This window comes from Mesocricetus auratus, unplaced genomic scaffold, assembly GCF_017639785.1.
Source record: "Mesocricetus auratus isolate SY011 unplaced genomic scaffold, BCM_Maur_2.0 Super-Scaffold_100676, whole genome shotgun sequence".
NCBI classification, from domain to species: domain Eukaryota; kingdom Metazoa; phylum Chordata; class Mammalia; order Rodentia; family Cricetidae; genus Mesocricetus; species Mesocricetus auratus.
This window is the reverse complement of record NW_024429266.1, coordinates 99,118,052-99,136,425: the sequence shown is the minus strand read 5'-3', so window position 1 is coordinate 99,136,425 and position 18,374 is coordinate 99,118,052. Positions and strand designations below refer to the sequence as shown.

Below are 18,374 nucleotides of genomic sequence, written 5' to 3'. Positions count from 1 at the left end.
GGGGTCAGTTCTGACATTTTTAACTCCCTGGGCAGAGGATGTGTAGACACAAAGTTATTGGCCCCAGGTGAGATGGTGTGTTCCTCTGGATAGTAGATACACTGTGTATCAGTCCAAATACTCTATAAGAAAGAATCAGGGGAGCCGAGCGGTGGCGCACGCCTTTAGTCCCAGCAGAGGCAGTCGGATCCTTATGAGTTCGAGACTAGCCTGGTCTACAGAGTGAGTTCCAGGACAGCCTCCAAAGCCACAGAGAAACCCTGTCTCGAAAAACCAAAAAAAGGAAGGAAGGAAGGAGGAAAGGATGAATGAATCAGGGGGTACAACAAATCCCACCTAGGCAACTTTTTTTTTAAAGCTGGTCTTTGTCATTCATATACTAAATATATTTTAAACAATCCATGCTCAGACCAAGAGGTTTGACCTGAGTCCAATAGAGACTTGTAGATTGCAGTTTTTGTTCCAAACTCTGTAGTAAAGGACTTAGAATTTTGGTTTCAGCTAGTCTCTTCAAACGAAATTTCAGCTGTGTATTTTTTAGTATCTGCCAATGATTGCTTTAATACATTTAGTTCCAAATGAAGGCCTGTAATGAGTTTGTGGTTAGTAGCTAGTCTGTCAGACAAGGCATTATCAGTCAGAGGTTTTAATTAAGTAAGATTTCTGATGCCTGCTATATCTGCATCAATGTCAGAAGGAACAGAAGATGCTGTGCCAACTCCAACTAAGGAGCCAACTGACAGAGCTCCCGCTGTCATCAACTTGTAAGGTTTCCTTGCAGTAAAACTATTTCCTGAGGAGCAGGAAGAGACTGGTGTTCTGCTAAGTTCAGTCTCAGGGGAGAGTTCTTCAGATGGGAGCCATGATTTGAGGTAAGTGATATCTTCTGGCTCCTAGGGTAATTAAGCCTTGCAGGTAGATTAAGGTCAGGCATCTGGTAACTATTGATGGAGAAATAGGGTGTTGACAAATGCTGCCCTCTAGTGGGCTCTGAATAATTGGTTGTTGTCATCCCATCCTCCTCTCTCAATAACGAACGGTATTAGGCTACTTTCTTGGATTTTACAGGATTTCCATGTTATGGGGAGGACACGTCCCTCATCAAATTGGGAAATACCGGGTTGTTGTTCTATCCCTGAGTTAATAGAGAGAAGCTAAGGGAGAAGCTCTATTCCATCTTTGTCTAGTATTTAACTCGGCATGCAATTGCAATAGTCTTTTTTTTTTTTTTTTTTTTGGTGTTTCGAGGCAGGGTTTCTTTGTATTATTTTGGAAGCTGTCCTGGAACTCGCTCTGTATACCAGGCAGGCTCCGAACTCACAGAGATCTGCCTGCCTCTGCCTCCCGAGTGCTGGGATTAAAGGCATGCGCCACCAACGCCTGGCTGCAATATTCTTTTCAAGGGGTATATTTGAGTTGTACTAACTTGGTTTTAATCAGTCCATTCCATCTTTCTGTATTGCCAACTACAGAGCTTGGGGCTTTTCTAGAAGAAATATGAGTAGCTGGATGATTAGAAACATAACAGTTCAAGGGTTACATTGAGTCAATTTTATGGTAATTGTGAAGTTTATTTATTCAGTGTTTAGACACATAGAATCATAGGTAGTTGGCTAACATTGGTCAAGTTCACACTTTTCTTGGCCAAGTTTCCTTAGGTCTTTTGATTAAAACTTCACTTATGTTTTGTGGTTTTGTTCTTGGACCATTCTCTCCACCTCCTTTATTCTTTTGCCAATACTGTATACATTCTTGATTATTGTAGCTGTTGTGGTAAATATAGAGTTCACAATGTGTCCATGTGTATACTAATTTTTCGTGATTCTTTGAGCATCCTGAGTGTTTCTACTTTCTTGTAGCTTTGCAGTGAGCTTTCCTGGTATAAATTGTTAGGAATTTTCTTTGGATTGTAGTCAATATATGCTTCCAATTGACCATATGCAATGTCTTAATATTGGTGCATGAATATCCCAAGGGTCATTTATTTACTTCCTTATTTATTTGATTTTGTTGTTGTTGTTAATCTGTAAAGGATTTCTAATGTATTTGATAAAAAGTACTCATACTCTTATTGGAGATGAACTGAGTTCCTGTCCTTAAATTAGTGTGAGAACTGGGTGATGGTGTCACACTCCTTTAATCCCAGCACTTGGGAAGCAGAGGCAGGCGGATCTCTATGAGTTCGAGGCCAGGCTGGTCTTTGAGAGATAGCTCTAGTATAGCTAAGGATGTTGTAGAGAAAACTATGTCAGAAAACAAAAACAAGTCGGGAGGTCATAATCTGCTACTCTGTGCCCAAGAGTTATGTCACCCTTTTCTGTGGTGTGTAATCAGTATGCACATGGAAGACATTCTCTCACACATACATACACAGAAATGGAAATAAATGTGTTTTCTAAAGTGCTTATAACATAGAAAGCAATTAGAGCAAAACAAGTTGCTTTAGGTATATAATAAAAATCATACAATGTTTCCTTAAAAATTGGTGGTCTTGCATTTGTTATTAAAGGTTAAGAGTCCCACTAAATTCCAAGTCAACCAACCACAATATATTTGCAGAGGACCTGGTACAGGCGAACGCAGGCTCTGTGGTTTCTGTTTCTGTCTCTTAGGACCCCTATAATCCCTGCTTTATTGTTTCTGTGGGGCAAGGTTTTCCTGTTGTCCTTGACTGTGCTGATATATTGTTTATGATCTAATAAAGCTTGCCCAAAGATTAGAGTGCAAAGCCAGCTACAGGCATAGAGGCAGGCAGTGGTGGTACACACCTTTAATCCCAGATGCCACACTAGTTAGCCATGGCAGCTTGTTTGTGGTTGTGCAAGCCTTTTATTTTTTTTTAGATTGATTGATTGATTGATTGATTGATTGATTGATTGATTGATTTTGGATACAGTGTTTTACCTGCATGCATTCCTGTACACCACAAGAAGATACCAGATCTCATTATAGATGGATGTGAGCCATCATGTGGTTTCTGAGAATTGAATTATGTACCTTTTGAAGAACAGGCTGTGCTCTTAAGCTGTGAGCTATCTCTCCAGCCCGTTGTACACACCTTTAATCCCAGGACTCAGGAAACAGAGGCAAATGGATCTCTGTGAATTCAAGGCCACCCTGACCTACACAGAGTGAATCAGTCTAAAAGGAGAAACAGTTCACACAAAGGTGATCTCAGCACTTGAGATCCCATGACTTTAATCCCACCACTAGAAAGGTATATAAGAAAGGAGCAGGGTTTCAGAGCTGGCAATTGGTCTCCACTCATGTTGAGGACAGGGTCCCTGCCTTAGTCTCAGGAAGAGGTAAGAGCTACTAGCTAGCTGCTTTACTCTTCTGATCCTCAGCTAGACCCCAATTATCTCTCTCTAGGTTATTATTCATACTTTGTTGATTCTGTGGCACTAGGATGTCCTGCTCTTCTCTGGCTTCCACACTCCTCTCCTCTACCAAGAAGTGGTTTTAAACATTCATTACCTTTTAGTTAGATCATATTAATCTCACAGTTCAAAGTATGATGTTTCAGATTTCTGGGAAATGATTACAGATAGGGAATGAATGCTTACCTCTTAATAGGAACTTCAGTAACCTCCTCTTTTTCTTTATTGGCTGGTTGGTTGGTTGGTTTAGGTTTGTTGTGGGGTGAGACAGGGTCCAAATATGTCTTGGAACTCATTTCATATATCAGACGGGCATATTCATTCAATGATAATCAGCATTCTTTACCTTCTGACTGATAGGCTTAAAGATATGAGAAAATGTACCCTATTTGCCATCTCTTTCTTTTGTGGTTAGTAATTGCTCATTCAATTTCCCCGATGTGTACTTAGTACTGTTGGTTTGTTTGCTTGTCTCTGTATGTCTTTTTATAGTCATTTCTTTTGAAAGTGTAAATTCCATTCAAAGAGCAAAGAAATGACACATGTGAACATCTGTAGTGATATCTTGCCTTGCCAGTGAACTGTAGTGGGGCCACAACTTTTGGGTGTGGTATCAGATGCAAAAGGGACACATTATAGAGTAGAGGAGGGGCAGGCTCAGGATGTCTAGTTGTGGAGAGCATCGGAAGAACCGAGACTGCATGTTCTGGGCAGGAAGAACACAGGACTTATTTACTCTCATCTGTGTGAGTCCTTCCCTAGTAAGCACCCATATCATTTATCTTGAGTCTGGTGAGTCATCAAACCCCACCTCCAAACCTCCTTTTCAGTTCCTTCTAAAATGAATGGATGAGAACTTCTCTGTACTGGAATAAGTTGTCAAATACCAGAATTATGTGACTATATTGTCAAAGATGTCTACATTCATATTGTAATCAATAACACACTTCCAGAATGCAGTGACCTATGATGATGTGCATATCAGCTTCACTTCCAAAGAATGGGCTTTGCTGGATCCTTCCCAGAAGAGTCTCTACAAAGATGTGATGCTGGAGATTTATAGTCACCTTACTGCTATAGGTAAGACTGAATTTCCCTTCAGCTTTTCAAATAAGAAGACTACCTGTTCTTGCTAACTAGTCCTCTTCTGTAATTTTGAAAAAGCTGAATAATGTGGTGAAATATGTCAGGCAGGGTTCTTAGGGTCACTGAATATACTAACATAAAGTTGTATACTTTCCAGTAATCTATCAGGCGTTTTCTGGTACTATGTTTTAGGCTACAAATGGGAAGCCCATGACAGTGAAGAACATGGTCAACGATTTAGAAGACAGAGAAGGTAATTTTCATGTGCAAACTAATACAGATGTCACACAGAAGAATTTTAATGTGTCGTATACCACCACAGAAACTCCTGTGAATACAAATAGCAGAAATTCTTCTGTTTATCTTGGTTAATTTTGCAAATGTACTGTGTCTTATCTACCTAATGAATGTTATACAGCATTGACATGTGCCAATTATCTTCACAGGCATAAAAGAAGTCATACTGAAGTGAAAACCTACAAATGTAGCCAATGTGGTAAAGCCTTTTCATATCAGCACCATCTCTATATTCACAAAAGAACCCATACTGGAGAGAAACCCTATGAATGCAATCAATGTGGGAAAACCTTTTCACAACGGAGTCATCTCAACACTCATAAAAAAACTCATAGTGGAGTGAAACCATTTCAGTGTAATCAATGTGAGAAAGCTTTTACACATCAAGGTTATCTTAAAAAACATGAAAGAACTCATACTGGAGTGAAACCCTATGTATGTAGCCAATGTGGTAAATCCTTTTCAAAACACTGTAGTCTCCAAATACATAAAAGGAATCATACAGGAGAGAAACCCTATAAATGTAATCATTGTGAGAAAGCTTTTGCAGATTACGGTTATTTGAAAACACATGAAAGAATGCATACTGGAGAGAAACCCTACAAATGCAATCAATGTGGTAAGGCCTTTTCACAACCGAGTCATCTCACCATTCATAAAAGAAGCCATACTGGAGAAAAACCCTATGAATGTAAGCAATGTGGTAAAGCCTTTTCAAATTGCAGTACTCTTAAAACACATGAAAGAATTCATACTGGAGAGAAACCCTATGAATGTAAGCAATGTGGAAGACTGTTTTCACACGACACTTCTTTCCGGGAACATAAAAGGACTCATACTGGTGAGAAACCCTATGAATGTACTGAATGTGGGAAAGCCTTTAGAAAACACAATGGTCTCCAAATGCATAAGAGAACTCACACACAAGAGAAACCTTATGAATGTAAGCAATGTGGTAAAGCTTTTTCAAATTGCAGTACTCTTAAAATACATGAAAGAATTCATACTGGAGAGAAACCCTATGAATGTAATCAATGTGGGAAAGTATTTGCACACGATGCTGGTCTCCGGATGCATAAAAGAACTCATACTGATTAGAAACCCTATGAATGTAATCAATGTGGGAAAGTATTTACACACGATGCTGGTCTCCGGATACATAAAAGAATGCATACTGGTGAGAAGCCCTATGAATGTAACCAATGTGGAAAAGCTTTTTCAAGTTGCGGTGCCCTTAAAGCACATGAAAGAATTCATACTAGAAAGAAACACTATGAAAGTGGAAACGCCTTTTCAAAACACAGTGCTGTCCCAACGCCTAAGAGAACTCATACAAGAAGGAACCATATGAATGTAAGCAATGTGGGAAAACCTTTCTACAACATAGCCAGCTCCAGATTCATAAAAGAACTCATACTAGGGGAAGACGTCCACGGTGCATCTGATGCCACTCAGTCCAGCCAGACGAAAGCCACCTACCTGTGTCTTGAAGATGTGAGCTGACACAAAGCCATCATGGCTCATCTAATCCTACATTGTTCAGGCAGGATGAAGCCATCCTCTCTCCAAGCTGGGTGCTCCGATCGTGGCATGGCAGGAAGACATCTGTGGGCCCATGTGATTCCAGTCTGCTCAGGCATGTCTAGTGCAAAGGCCATGATGTGAAGCAAGTTTTCTTGCGGAATCCAGTGTATTAGAGATTCGAGAGTCGTGGTATACCCGCTGAGGAGGGCTGCTGACTGGGAGTGGAACCAGTCCAACAGAAAGAAGTGTGTTGCCACCAACAAAGCTGAACAGAGTTGGAGATGGTGTTCTGATGCAGAATTTGGAGTATGACCACCTGTTATTTGATTGTTTTCTGGTCCCGTATTCTCCCTTCCCTAAACTTTGGAATGGTAAAGTATGTTGTAAGCCATTATATGTTGGAAGTATGCAATCTTCTTTTTGATCTTGATGTTACAGGGGATTACAGTTAATAGATTACATGATCTCAAAAGAGAAGTTGAACTTTTGACTTCCAACATTGATGAGACTATGATAAACTATGGGAACTTTTGAAGTTGAACTGAATGTATTTTCGACTGTGATATTGTTAAAACATTTATGGGGCCCAGGAACCGTGTCTGAGTCTGTGATCCTACCATGGCCGGCATTTCTGAAGATCTGTTGCGACCAGGGTCGACACAGAGGTCTAGGGTCTGGGCCATGACCTGTGCTACCACCCACAGTAATGGTACCCTGCAGGGTTGGGAAGCTATCAAGGGCCATGTCTGGGTCTGTGGCCCAGTAACACCCAGGGAATGTTTATATCTATGGCTGCTGAAGCCAGGATGGCCATGTGGATTCCTGGCATCTATCTCTGGAGCCATGTTGATGTCTGAGGGTTGCACTGCCACCAGAACCATTCTGGCCTATAGCGCCACTGTGGAACATGATGACATAATTGACCCAGATTGCTGCTGAGGACCATGTCTGGATTCATGGTCCTATCACATCCTGGGCCTGTGTTGAAGTCTGTGGTCCATTTTGCCATCAATGACAAGGTAGATATGCAGGGTCAGGTCAGCCTCCTGAATCCAAGTGGAGGCCGGAACTACATATCTGAGCTGCCTGTGCTGCTGCTTGGTGTCATGGTGATGTCTGGGCCAAAGCTACAGCTGAGGGCCATGTCTGTGTCCCTGGCCCTGCTGCAGCAATAGTGTGTGTTAATGTCTCAGCTTCCTGTTACAATGGAAGGCCATATGAATGCCCAAGATTTTTTGACATGTTACGGATGAGGACCACACTGCTGTACAGATTGTGTCATTCTGAGTGCCCTGCACTGCCACCTGGGGCAGTAGTGACATTGAGACCTGCCTGCTGTTGGGGACCATATTCTGTGCCTGTGCCCCTACCCTAGAAGGGATCTGTGGGAAGTTCAAGGCCTGTGTTGCCAGCAAAGTCACATGGAAGCCTGGTGTCAAGGCTGAAATCTGTACACTGGGAGCCATGCCGCCACCAAAGTCATACTGTTCTGAGTGGTCTGTGCTGATACCTGGAGCCAAGATGCCATTTGGGCCCAAGCTTCTGCTTTGGCAATTTCTGGGTCTGTGGTCCTCCTGCAGCAGAGTTCTCTATTGATATTTGTGTTCCATGTCACCTCAGGAGACTATAGGAATCATTTGTGTCATGAAATCAGGGCCGTGCTAAGCCCTCCCCACCCTTGGCTGGCCACAGGATAGCTGCTCCTGCCTGTCACTTGACACTTTGAGATCTGGCTGCAGCCCTCATGGGAGAGCTACTTCTCAGCATGGGTGAGCGTGGATTTACCCTGAAGACTTGGGCATCAGAGAGCCGGCTCCACCCACCCCCTACCTAAGGGAGGAATCCCCAGTTGCCTAGATTGATCAACTCAGCTCCCACTGAGACCACAGGTACGCCCAGGGTTGGCACATCCTAGCATATGCACAATTTAGGATCTGCTGGAGCTCAAGAAGGGACTGGTCCTGTAGAGCAATACCCTCAGTGTCTCCATAACTTGGGCAGCTGCACAATAACCAAGAGGAGTTTCAGTGAATCCAGTGATGATGTCATACCAGAAACCAGAGGCCTTGAACAAAACCAATGACTCAGTGGAATGAACATCTGCAAGTACAGCTGATTGGAAAAAAGGGTGCACTGTGAAATACCATCTCCAATGCCACCAGGAACAGTGAAAGGGTGCGGGAAACTGGGAAAGATAGAGGAGCGAAGAGGCTATTTTTGGTTTTTTGTTGTTGTTGTTGTTTTGTTTTGGGGTTTGTTGTTTTTGCTTGATTGTTTTGGCTTGATTTTTAAAATAATTTTCATTTGGGGGGTACCACAGGCTATAGTTGGACAGGAAGGTGAGTGGAATGGGGATTCCTAATCATCAATTCCCATAGATTCAATAAAAAAAAATTATATTTTAAAAAAAGACTTCATACTGGAAAGAAACTCTGTGAATGTAAGCAAGTGATAAATACCTATGTATGCACTATGATCCTCCACGTCAGTAAGGAATTTGTATTGAGAATGGGGATAGTAAAGAAATTATAGTTAGGGGAACCCATGACCATGAGGGATTTGTTAAGATCTTTGGACAAAACACTTACATTTTATTATGCAAGATCACAAGATTATTTATTGTGGAGGAAAATGTGACAAGTGTCAACACTCTGTTCAAGCTCTATGGGGCCCCTCTTCATGGTCAGAGGTATTGTGAATGTAAACAAATGTGTTCATATAGGATTAGTAGAAACATTATATCAGGGCCGGGCGTTGGTGGCGCACGCCTTTAATCCCAGCACTCGGGAGGTAGAGGCAGGCGGATCTCTGTGAGTTCGAGACCAGCCTGGTCTACAGAGCGAGTTCCAGGACAGCCTCCAAAGCCACAGAGAAACCCTGTCTCGAAAAACCAAAAAAAAAAAAAAATTACATCAGTAAAATATTATCTCCTATTCAAATGTTCAAATGTAAGCATTTAGTCATTTAATAGAGGAATATGATAATGAAAATGATATTTATTTTGTCATGGGAGGGATTGTGTTAATTTCTTCTGAGGGCAAAACACTTGTTCATATCATTTTTTCATAACCCTAAATGAACGGGAGAGAATTATCTCAGTAGGTAAAGTAATTTGATGCTAATCCCAATGTACTGTGCTCAATTTCTGGGAGACCCAGAGGACTCCTACAAGTTTTTCTGTCATTACTACACCTAAGATGGGCGTATGCAAACTCACACACCAGCACATACACAAATAATTTTTAAACCAAATTAAGGTCAGTGAGACCACTTGAAACCAAACTCGACTACCTTCATTTGATTGCTGGAACTCGTGTTGATTAAATAGTAATTATACTTGTAAGTTGTCCTCTGAGTGTCACGTGCACACCATTACACAAATGAATACACTCACTTAAAACAGTTTCAAAAGTTGAATTCAGGAATGCAAAGAAAATAATCACAATATTGACAACATATGAAATGATTCACCAGATGAAATGAATACATTATAGAATTACTGCTCATCAACACAATGACGGTTCCTGCTTAAAATTTACATTGTTTGATTCTCTGATTCAAAAGTAGGAAGTATGATCTAATGTTTCTCTAGACTTCCTCAGTGTCTGTTATTATGTCCCTGTTTTCCTTTCTGATTTTCTTAATTTGGATATTGTCTCTCTAATCGTTTGGGTAGTTTGGACAATAGTTTGTCTGTTGTGTTGAATTTCTTAAAGACCCAACTCTTTGTCTCATTGATTCTTTGCATTTTTTATTTGCTTTCCTTGTCACCAAAGAGTCTGGGAAAGGGCAGCTTGGATCCTGACCAATATCAAAAGAGCTAGTTCAAAGGGGAGTTCGCAATAACATCAACAGTCCCTTTGCAGGAGATTCTATTGTATCCTGGATAGCCCTCGAATTCTCTGTCACCAGTGTCATGGTGCCACCAACTGCTTATGGGTCACTCCTTCAGTGCATATAGGGCTCTCCATGGACATATTATTGGATAAAGAATGGACAGCAAAGAAAGACCACAGAAAGACAGAAGGAAGCTGACCTGAGGTCACAGACAAACAACAAGAAAGAGATGGTCTTTCAGAAGGCCCAATGAGTCCTGGGCCGGAATCATGGGCTCCCTGGAGGAGATGGCTTTGAGGGGGGCTTTCCAGGCAAGAGGATCAGGAGTTGGGAGCCTCTAGGAAGGAACTGTGATTCCCAGCTTGTCCTATTTCTTGAAAGACAGGGATTCCAAATATTAGTTTGTTTATGTGAAAAGCCAGAAGCTGGCAGAGGTGTAGCTGTTGTTCTGGGAGTTCCTGCATTTAGTCTCCTTGTAAGACTTAGAAACCATCAGGAAACAGGGAGGGACTGTTGAGATGTCCCAAGCTTAGGGCAGGGCATGACTGCACTTCACTGCCAGTGGCTACTTTAGGTGCCATGGGGTGACACTGGGAACAGGGAGAGTTAAGTGCTTCCAGAGAAGACTCATGTTCTCAGGCTTCACAGCAGAGTTACTCTGACCAGCACTCTCTGGCAGTGGCCCCCTCATGTTCTTAGTCAGCAGGGGAGGGTGGCCAGCAGTTCCCCAGCACAGCAGGAGAACTGTTAGAGCCTTTGGTCCAGGACACAGACTAGCTCTTTTGCCCTGACCCATGGAACATTAAAGGTGTCCTGGTGGACACCTAGGAGAAAGATGGGGGACGGGAGATACGAGAAAAGATGAAAAGACAGGATTCTGATCACGTCAACAACTTTTATATCTTCCCAAAGGGATTTATATAGGGGAAGGGAGGAGGGGAAGGAATGGGGGTGTGCTGCGGCTGCAATGAGCCTGTAAGAACAAAGGTCAGTGGGATGGGTAGGGCATCCTGTGTCCTCTGGTAACCTAACTGCAGATTCTAACTTTATCTTTCTCATTCTTCTATTGTACAAGCCTAAACCTTAGACTAGGCAGATGAGCCACAGGTCTGTTTTGTGGGAACTTGCTTCCTATCTTGAGAGGTGGTTTTTTAGCAGTGTTACCTGGAGTCATGTCTTCTCTATGAGTACGTAATGGTGCTAAGACTGAATTATGGTGAAGGCTCCTGACACTCTTTCCTGCCAGCTTCGGGTGTCCTGGGCTGTAGTGGTTGGCTTGATGAGTCTGGTGACCATGACCTAGCCCTCCATGTCTTCTCTATGTCCAGGCCTGTGGTGTAGTGACCCGGCAGGGAATCTTGTAATCTCCGCCCAAGTGAGTGTTTTTAGACTTACTCATTCTCCACCTGGCTTCTCAAGATACATGCTTAAGTGTACTAAAGCCAAGTTACATGCTATAGAGCTGTGAAGAAGCCTGGGGAAACTTCCCCAGGTGCCCTGAAGTGTGTGTTAAGTAAGGCTAAAGCAACCAGCAGCCTGTTCTCCACACAGAGATGGGCAAGTTGACATCCACTGCCTGAGAACCAGGGCAAAGTCTCACCTTTCATTTCACTCACTGAATATCACAGTGTTCTCAGGCTGGACTGCGATGAAGCAGTTTGTAGGGTAGGGACTATCTATCAGCTGCTGCAACTGAGAGTCTGTGGAAGGCACCTGAACTTCCTCCAGGGAAGGCCAATGTAACAGAAATAGGCCAATGTAACAGAAATTACACCCTAGGCCTCTTTCTGTGTTTTCCTGGGCTGGGTCTTAAACCATGAAGGAGCATTGTCTCAACCTCATACTCCCATGGCCCAGCTGTCTAAAAGCACCAGGACACAGACTCCCATAGGTGATGAGATCTGAATCCTTTACCCTTTGCCTTCTAGATCAAATATCCTTTCTTCAGCATGCACATCCTCCCCCTTGCAGTGTGTGTGTGTGTTCATGAGGACAGTTTTAAACTCTGTCCACAGGTGTATTAAATACTTTGGGTTCTAACTTCCTATTGGATTCTGTATGAGAACGCTGTGGGCCATGGATGGGGAATGATCAGCATGTCCTTCCCCTAAGTTAGTCTTCTAGAAAGAACTGCATGAGGTATGATTAGTGAATGTGTGTGAAAGCAAGTACACGAAGGAAACGCCCTGGGTGTTTACATTTTCTCTGTGACAAAGGAAATACTTTGTCACTGGAGCAATACTTTTGATTCTCTCACATGACCAAAGAGGGTAAGTCATAACACTAGGTATCCTTCTTCATAGCACTTATATTTGCTTAAGATGAGTATGAATTCACCTCAGGTTTTCCTGTTTAGTAATCAGGTTTCTTGGGAGTAACAGTCGTTATAGAATTAATGTCTCTGTCTCTGCCTTTCTATCTTTCCTCTGTGTGTGTGTGTGTGTGTATGTGTGTGTGTGTGAGAGAGAGAGAGAGTCTGTGTACATACACACATGTATGTATGTGAATATGATATTTACTAGGGGATTTCTATGAATGACTTACAGCTTACAGGCTGGTGTTCAACTGGTCTTACAACAGCTGCCTATGGAGGAGAGGTTCAGGATCTGTCTGCTCATCACTCCTAAAGGTTATCGGTCTCAGCTGGTCTTCAGCATATAGTGAAATCCTGAAAAGGCTGGCTTTGATGAGAGTGAAGAAACGGTGAGGGCAAGCAGGTAAAGAGAGGCATCCCTCTTCTTCTCTGCCTTTCTTTAGGGAGCCAGCAGAAGGTGTGGCCCAGATTAATGGTGACTCTTCCTGCCTCTAAAGATAGGGATTAAAGTGTTGTTTCCCCCAGCACAAAGATTCAGATTATAATTGAAGTGGCCCACTTCAAATTTGTGATCGAGAAAAACTAACCTATAGATGTGTCTGGTCTTTTTATTTTACTGAATTCCTGATGTAGTCAAGTTGAGGAAAACCCATCACATCAAGCTTTAGAAAGAAAATTGGGAAGGGTTTATTTGCACTACACTTGAACTCAGTATCCTTCCTTCCCTGGTTTTCTACTCGGGTCTGTAGAATACACTATGGTCCTCAGAGACTTAACTCCACTGGCCATGGGGAACATAAGAAACAGTGGTATGACCTCAATGACTAATCACTACAGTAATACTCCTGTATCTTTGTGCTCAGTACAGAGGTTACAGTGGCTTCCACGCCTAGCTGCATATATTTATATAGAATTTTATAGCTTTCAGTTGACTCTGCCCCATCTCCCCTGGAGAAAAGTCTATTAGATGCAGTACTTCTGAAACTTGCTTGGCATACCAAACCTACTGATCCCAAAATTTCTTCCTTTTCTCATCCCTGATCCATACCTTTGACACCTCATCTTTCAGGACTATAATTTCTGGGATTTTAGGTCATAGCTTGCTACTGACTGCTGAAATACACAGTGAGCGTTCAGCACATACTTCAGGGGTCTTCCCATTAGAGGTGCATATGTCATGGAGATCTAGACCTCACTTAGCAAGGCTATGAGGAATAGAGTCACCACAGGTGCACAGTGATGGAGACACCTTACTTAGTTTGGGAACTGGAATACTGCCTTCTGAATGAGCTAAGCTGTCCTCAGTGCAGATTCTTGTGTGAAGAGCTCTTTCCCTCACATTACCGCTTAGGGATTCTTCCCACAGCACTACAGTGGGTTAGTTGTTTACTGTGGATGATCTGGAAGGTGACTTTTCATTTACCTACATAATTTTGATATATAGAATCTAAACTAGAATATGTTTCACAACTGAATCTATTGGTTCCAGAAAGACTATGAACTATTAGTAGTATGTCTTGTACTCTTACTCAGATTACTACACACAGCTTACTTTTACGTCACAGCAAGTTCAAACTATACTGAGGGCTTTTTGTAAAGAACAAACTTTACAGTTTGCACAAGGTCAGAGTCACAGATGTCTACCAAGGTTACCAAGAAAGGCATGGTATCTTCACTTGCCAATCTACTAACAATAGATATGTGTCTTCGAGTTGTCATTGGACACTGTGTTCTTCCTGTCTGGTCATGGTTTTTCTCCGATTGCTTGGATCCTTGTGTTATCATGGTAAATGGCTCAGCTCCTTATTGCTTCCTCTACGAATGTGCTTTTGACCAATAAGAGAAACTTCGTTCTCATTTCAAGGCTCCTAAAGGAGAAGAGTTTTTAGAATAGAAGAAGCATGGAGAAGTTAGAAGCAGGACAGGATTATTAGAGCGGAAAGAGAACAATAAAGAGCCTGACCCTCAGAGGGTGTGTGAAGTTTCTAGAAGTTAAAGAGTTGGCCTGGAATAGATTTTACTAACTTATGTACCCCAATGTTGCAGAGGAACTTTGGGTGACTGTCTAGTTAACGAGATCTCTGTCATTTCTAGTGTTTATATATTATCATTCTGTGGACTTTGATGGAGTCAAAGACAGATAGTTATAATTATAGTTTTCCTTAGTTATAATGAAAGAGAAGCTACATATAAGACTTTAGACTCACAAAGATAGGATAGATGATGTTTTCTTTAAATCTTGTTAAATTTTAATGAACTAAATATTGCATTTATAGTTCTTGGTTAATAACTGCATTGTTATATGCTTTACTATGTTGAAGTTAACTTTCTTTTATTTAGACAAAAGAGGAGACAATGGGGCAAGTCCTGTGTATATGCAAATAAAGCACTGTTGGCCAATAGGAAAGCAAGACAGGTGGGACTAGGAGTTGAGAAGGATTCTGGGAAAGAGAAGCACAGGCAGTCATGATGTAGGATTCGGGAGACGTAAGACGTTGGGACTCTTTACAGTAAGAGAAGACTGCCTGGAAATACTCAGATTAATATTTAGTCAGACCTAGAAAACACAGCAAATGGCCAAGAGCTTCATAATTAATATAGAGTCTTTTGTGTTATCTGGGGTCTAAAGCAGCAACGGGACCAAGTCAGCTGGCAGAAAGACTAGACGTTACACGTAACTTAGGTCTATGCATTCCACACAACATGTCATATATAAATCTCTTGCAAGTCTGGGTCCCTGGTTACCCTTTAAGCAATTTAAATAGGGATAGAAAGACTTCACGTTCAGAGTTTAGAGGGGAGATTTACACCTGAAAGTCATTTCCAGAATAATTTTACAAGTAAAAATGTCAGCTACTGGGGTCCTGTGTGCTCCTATTCTGTCCCTTTTAGAGGTATAGTCAAACATTATCTTGGTAATAAGCATCCCCTCTACTTGGAAGCATGTACTGTTTTTTTCAAAGTCAGTATAGCTAAAATCTCTAATAATTATTTTCATCTTTAGAAAGTCAAATATTGGTGTCACTTTCCAATTTTATTTCTATGCATGGATCATCACTATTAGTTTCTGTTCTCCAGTGTTTCCCAGTCATTAAGAACTTCATTCCAAGCCGGGCGTTGGTGTCACATGCCTTTAATCACAGCACTCGGGAGGCAGAGGCAGACAGATCTCTTGTGAGTTCCAGACCAGCCTGGTCTACAAGAGCTAGTTCCAGGACAGTCTCCAAAGCCACAGAGAAACCCTGTCTCGAAAAACCAAAAAAAAAAAAAAAAAAAAAAAAAAAACTTCATTCCAGTTTTGTCCAGTGGTTTTTATTTATTTATTTATTTCTGTTTGGAGCAACGTCTCCTATAACTCATGCTATTTTTTTTTTTGGTTTTTCAAGGCAGAGTTTCTCTGTATTGTTTTGGAGGCTGTCCAAAACTCGCTCTGTAGACCAGGTGGCCTGGAACTCACACATCTCTGCCTCACTCTCCCTCCAGGGTACTGGGACTAAAGACGTGCACCACCACCACCCAGCAACTCATGCTATTCTCACAGTGTGTAACTGAGAATTGCTTTGAACACCAATCCTGCCTCTGCCACCCAGGGCTGTAAAACAGTCAGCCTGGGCCTTAACTGGCCACTGAGAAGGAAAAAGGGACAGGAGAGTGAGTGTCCTGATGCAGCCCAGGCCTTTCTTGGGGAGCAGTGATACCGAGATGCTTATGTAGGAATGGGAATTCATTAACCACACTTTAAAGCTGTTATAGACACAGTACAGAAAGTGATGGGCGGGAAGGAACTATAGAAATCCTGAATGGCCATTTCTTGGACTCCATGGGCCAGGCAAGGAGACTGACCTGTCCCCATTAAAAAGCTCTCTGCACCTTGGACAGAGATACTAGTCTTTAGACCAAGGGACTTTTTCTCTTAGCAGGCCATCTTTATTCCCTGTAATGTTCCTCCTCCCTGAGGCCCCCAGAAGTAGTTAGCATCAGAGATCAGAGCTTCCAGATCACTTTGGCATCTTTGGCCTGAGGCATGGATGAAAGTGCTAAGAATCCCAGTGACACTTCTGGCTTTTAGTCAAGAAAGCAGCTGGGTTAACTTTCCTTGTTTCCCCCCTAAACTGTCTGGCCAGTTTCTACTTCCAGGCCTTATCCCACCTCCCTCTGGAGAGGTGACCCTAAGTGTTGTTATGGGATGGGAGCCATGACTGATCTGTTTCTTCCCGCTGACTTTGGGGAATCAGGTGGCTGTGTTGGGATTCCCTTCCAGCAGTACAGTCCAAACTCTCAGGTACAGATGGGAAAGGAATTCCTATACTGGTGTCTAGAAATTACTGAACTGCCCAAAGTCCCTAAGACATTCTTGATGGCCTCACAATACCACCTATTAGATGTTTTCCTTAGATGTACAGGGTTTGGCTCCAGAGTGATAAAAACACAATTAGCTTTCATTCCCTTTCATAGCTCTTTCATCAGTCAGAAGTTGGCATGATGCCCTTCCCATGTGACTTCTGGATAGGGAGAGAAGAGGCATTTAGCATCGTTTATTTGGGGGGTTAATAAAATCATTGTCCTGTCTTCCTTGGCTGTGGGCAGGTATTCAGTCTGAACACTTATGTCTGAGTAAAGATTTCTATGAAGAAGAAAATATCAGTGAGATTGGCTGTCTGAATAACACCTCTTGTAGACTTAGGTCTAATGTTTGTGAAGTACAATCCCTTGGGTTGCTACCAATTCCCTTAGTCTTTGGTTAAACTTTCCGGCTGAGTGCTGAAGACCAGGCAGGTGAACAACATTCATTTTTCTTTCTGTGCTCTCAAGGCCAGTTGAACATGTAGTCCTTGGGGGTTACTTGACTTGAGTGAAACCTGGAATCTTCTAGCCTTTCTGTTATCAGTTGTCCATCAATGTGAGGATAAGTCAAAGACTTTGCTGTGTGTAGTGCAGTTTTCTTTGAAGCCTTGAAGAAATCTTGTCTACATTGACTCTCCTTTGTGTAGACTGGACAATGTTGCAAATTCATTGAGTTGGGTCTCCATGGTTTCCCTGAAGAAGACAACCAATGATCAAAGGTCTTAGTCTCGTTGGGACCTCATTGAAGTCATAGGGAAAATGGAGAAATATTCTCCCTTTTGGTTCTTCTAGCCACATTAGAATATCCCTGAAGAATGATTATTAAACAGCCAGAAGACCAGTTTTATACCTGTTTGATATCAATAACTGCTTTATAATATTTCAATAGCTAGATATAACTCAAACTTTTGTTTGACAAACAATTTAGACAGTTCTTGAAATAGTTCGTATCTACCTTGCCAACTCTAATACAGTGTGATCTCAAAATCTCATCTTGTTTATGGCTTAAACAATTTACTCAGACCTCCATAACATGCAAAAATTTCCAGTATGATTTAATCTAGAGACATCCAGTCATTATCATCTTCACCTACATCGTCCTTTACTAAGGTAGTTTCCACATTTATATACTTTTTTATCTGTCTTGTTTTTGTTTTTCGAGACAGGGTATCTCTGTATTGTTTTGAAGGTTGTCCTGGAACTTGCTCTGTAGAACAGGCTGGCCTTGAACTAACAGAGATCTGCCTGCGTCTGCCTCCGTAGTGCTGGGATTAAAGTCGTGCAACACCAATGCCTGGCTCACATTTATATTCTTCTATCATGTTCTGTTCTATACTGTTTCCTTTTTCTAAAATCACAAGACATAGGATCATAAGCAAATAAATTTGTGATCTGTTGTGAGAAGTTTCTCCCCAGTGGAGGGGGACAAAGCAATGTCTAACCTAGCCGATGTAAATCCCCATGAAATCGCAAACTACAGTTTCACCAAAGCCCACCCTGGAGAACCAATGAGTGACTTGAGCTTCTTTACTGATCATGGTTGAGGAGAAACAGAAGATTACAAACTGGTGGTTTGAGTAAAACTAGCCCCA

At 42.0% G+C, this 18,374-nt stretch overlaps 1 protein-coding gene across 1 annotated transcript in view; it reads left to right on the top strand.

Annotated features, from left to right (window-relative positions):
* Positions 1-10,025, top strand: part of LOC101827181 (zinc finger protein 120) — a 41,452-nt gene extending 31,427 nt beyond the window's left edge. The window contains 3 exon segments of the mRNA XM_040737172.1: positions 4,334-4,460; positions 4,659-4,719; positions 4,913-10,025. Of these exon segments, the coding sequence (XP_040593106.1) occupies positions 4,334-4,460; positions 4,659-4,719; positions 4,913-6,266 (1,542 nt within the window). The 3' untranslated portion in view covers positions 6,267-10,025.
* Positions 10,026-18,374: the final 8,349 nt, after the last annotated feature.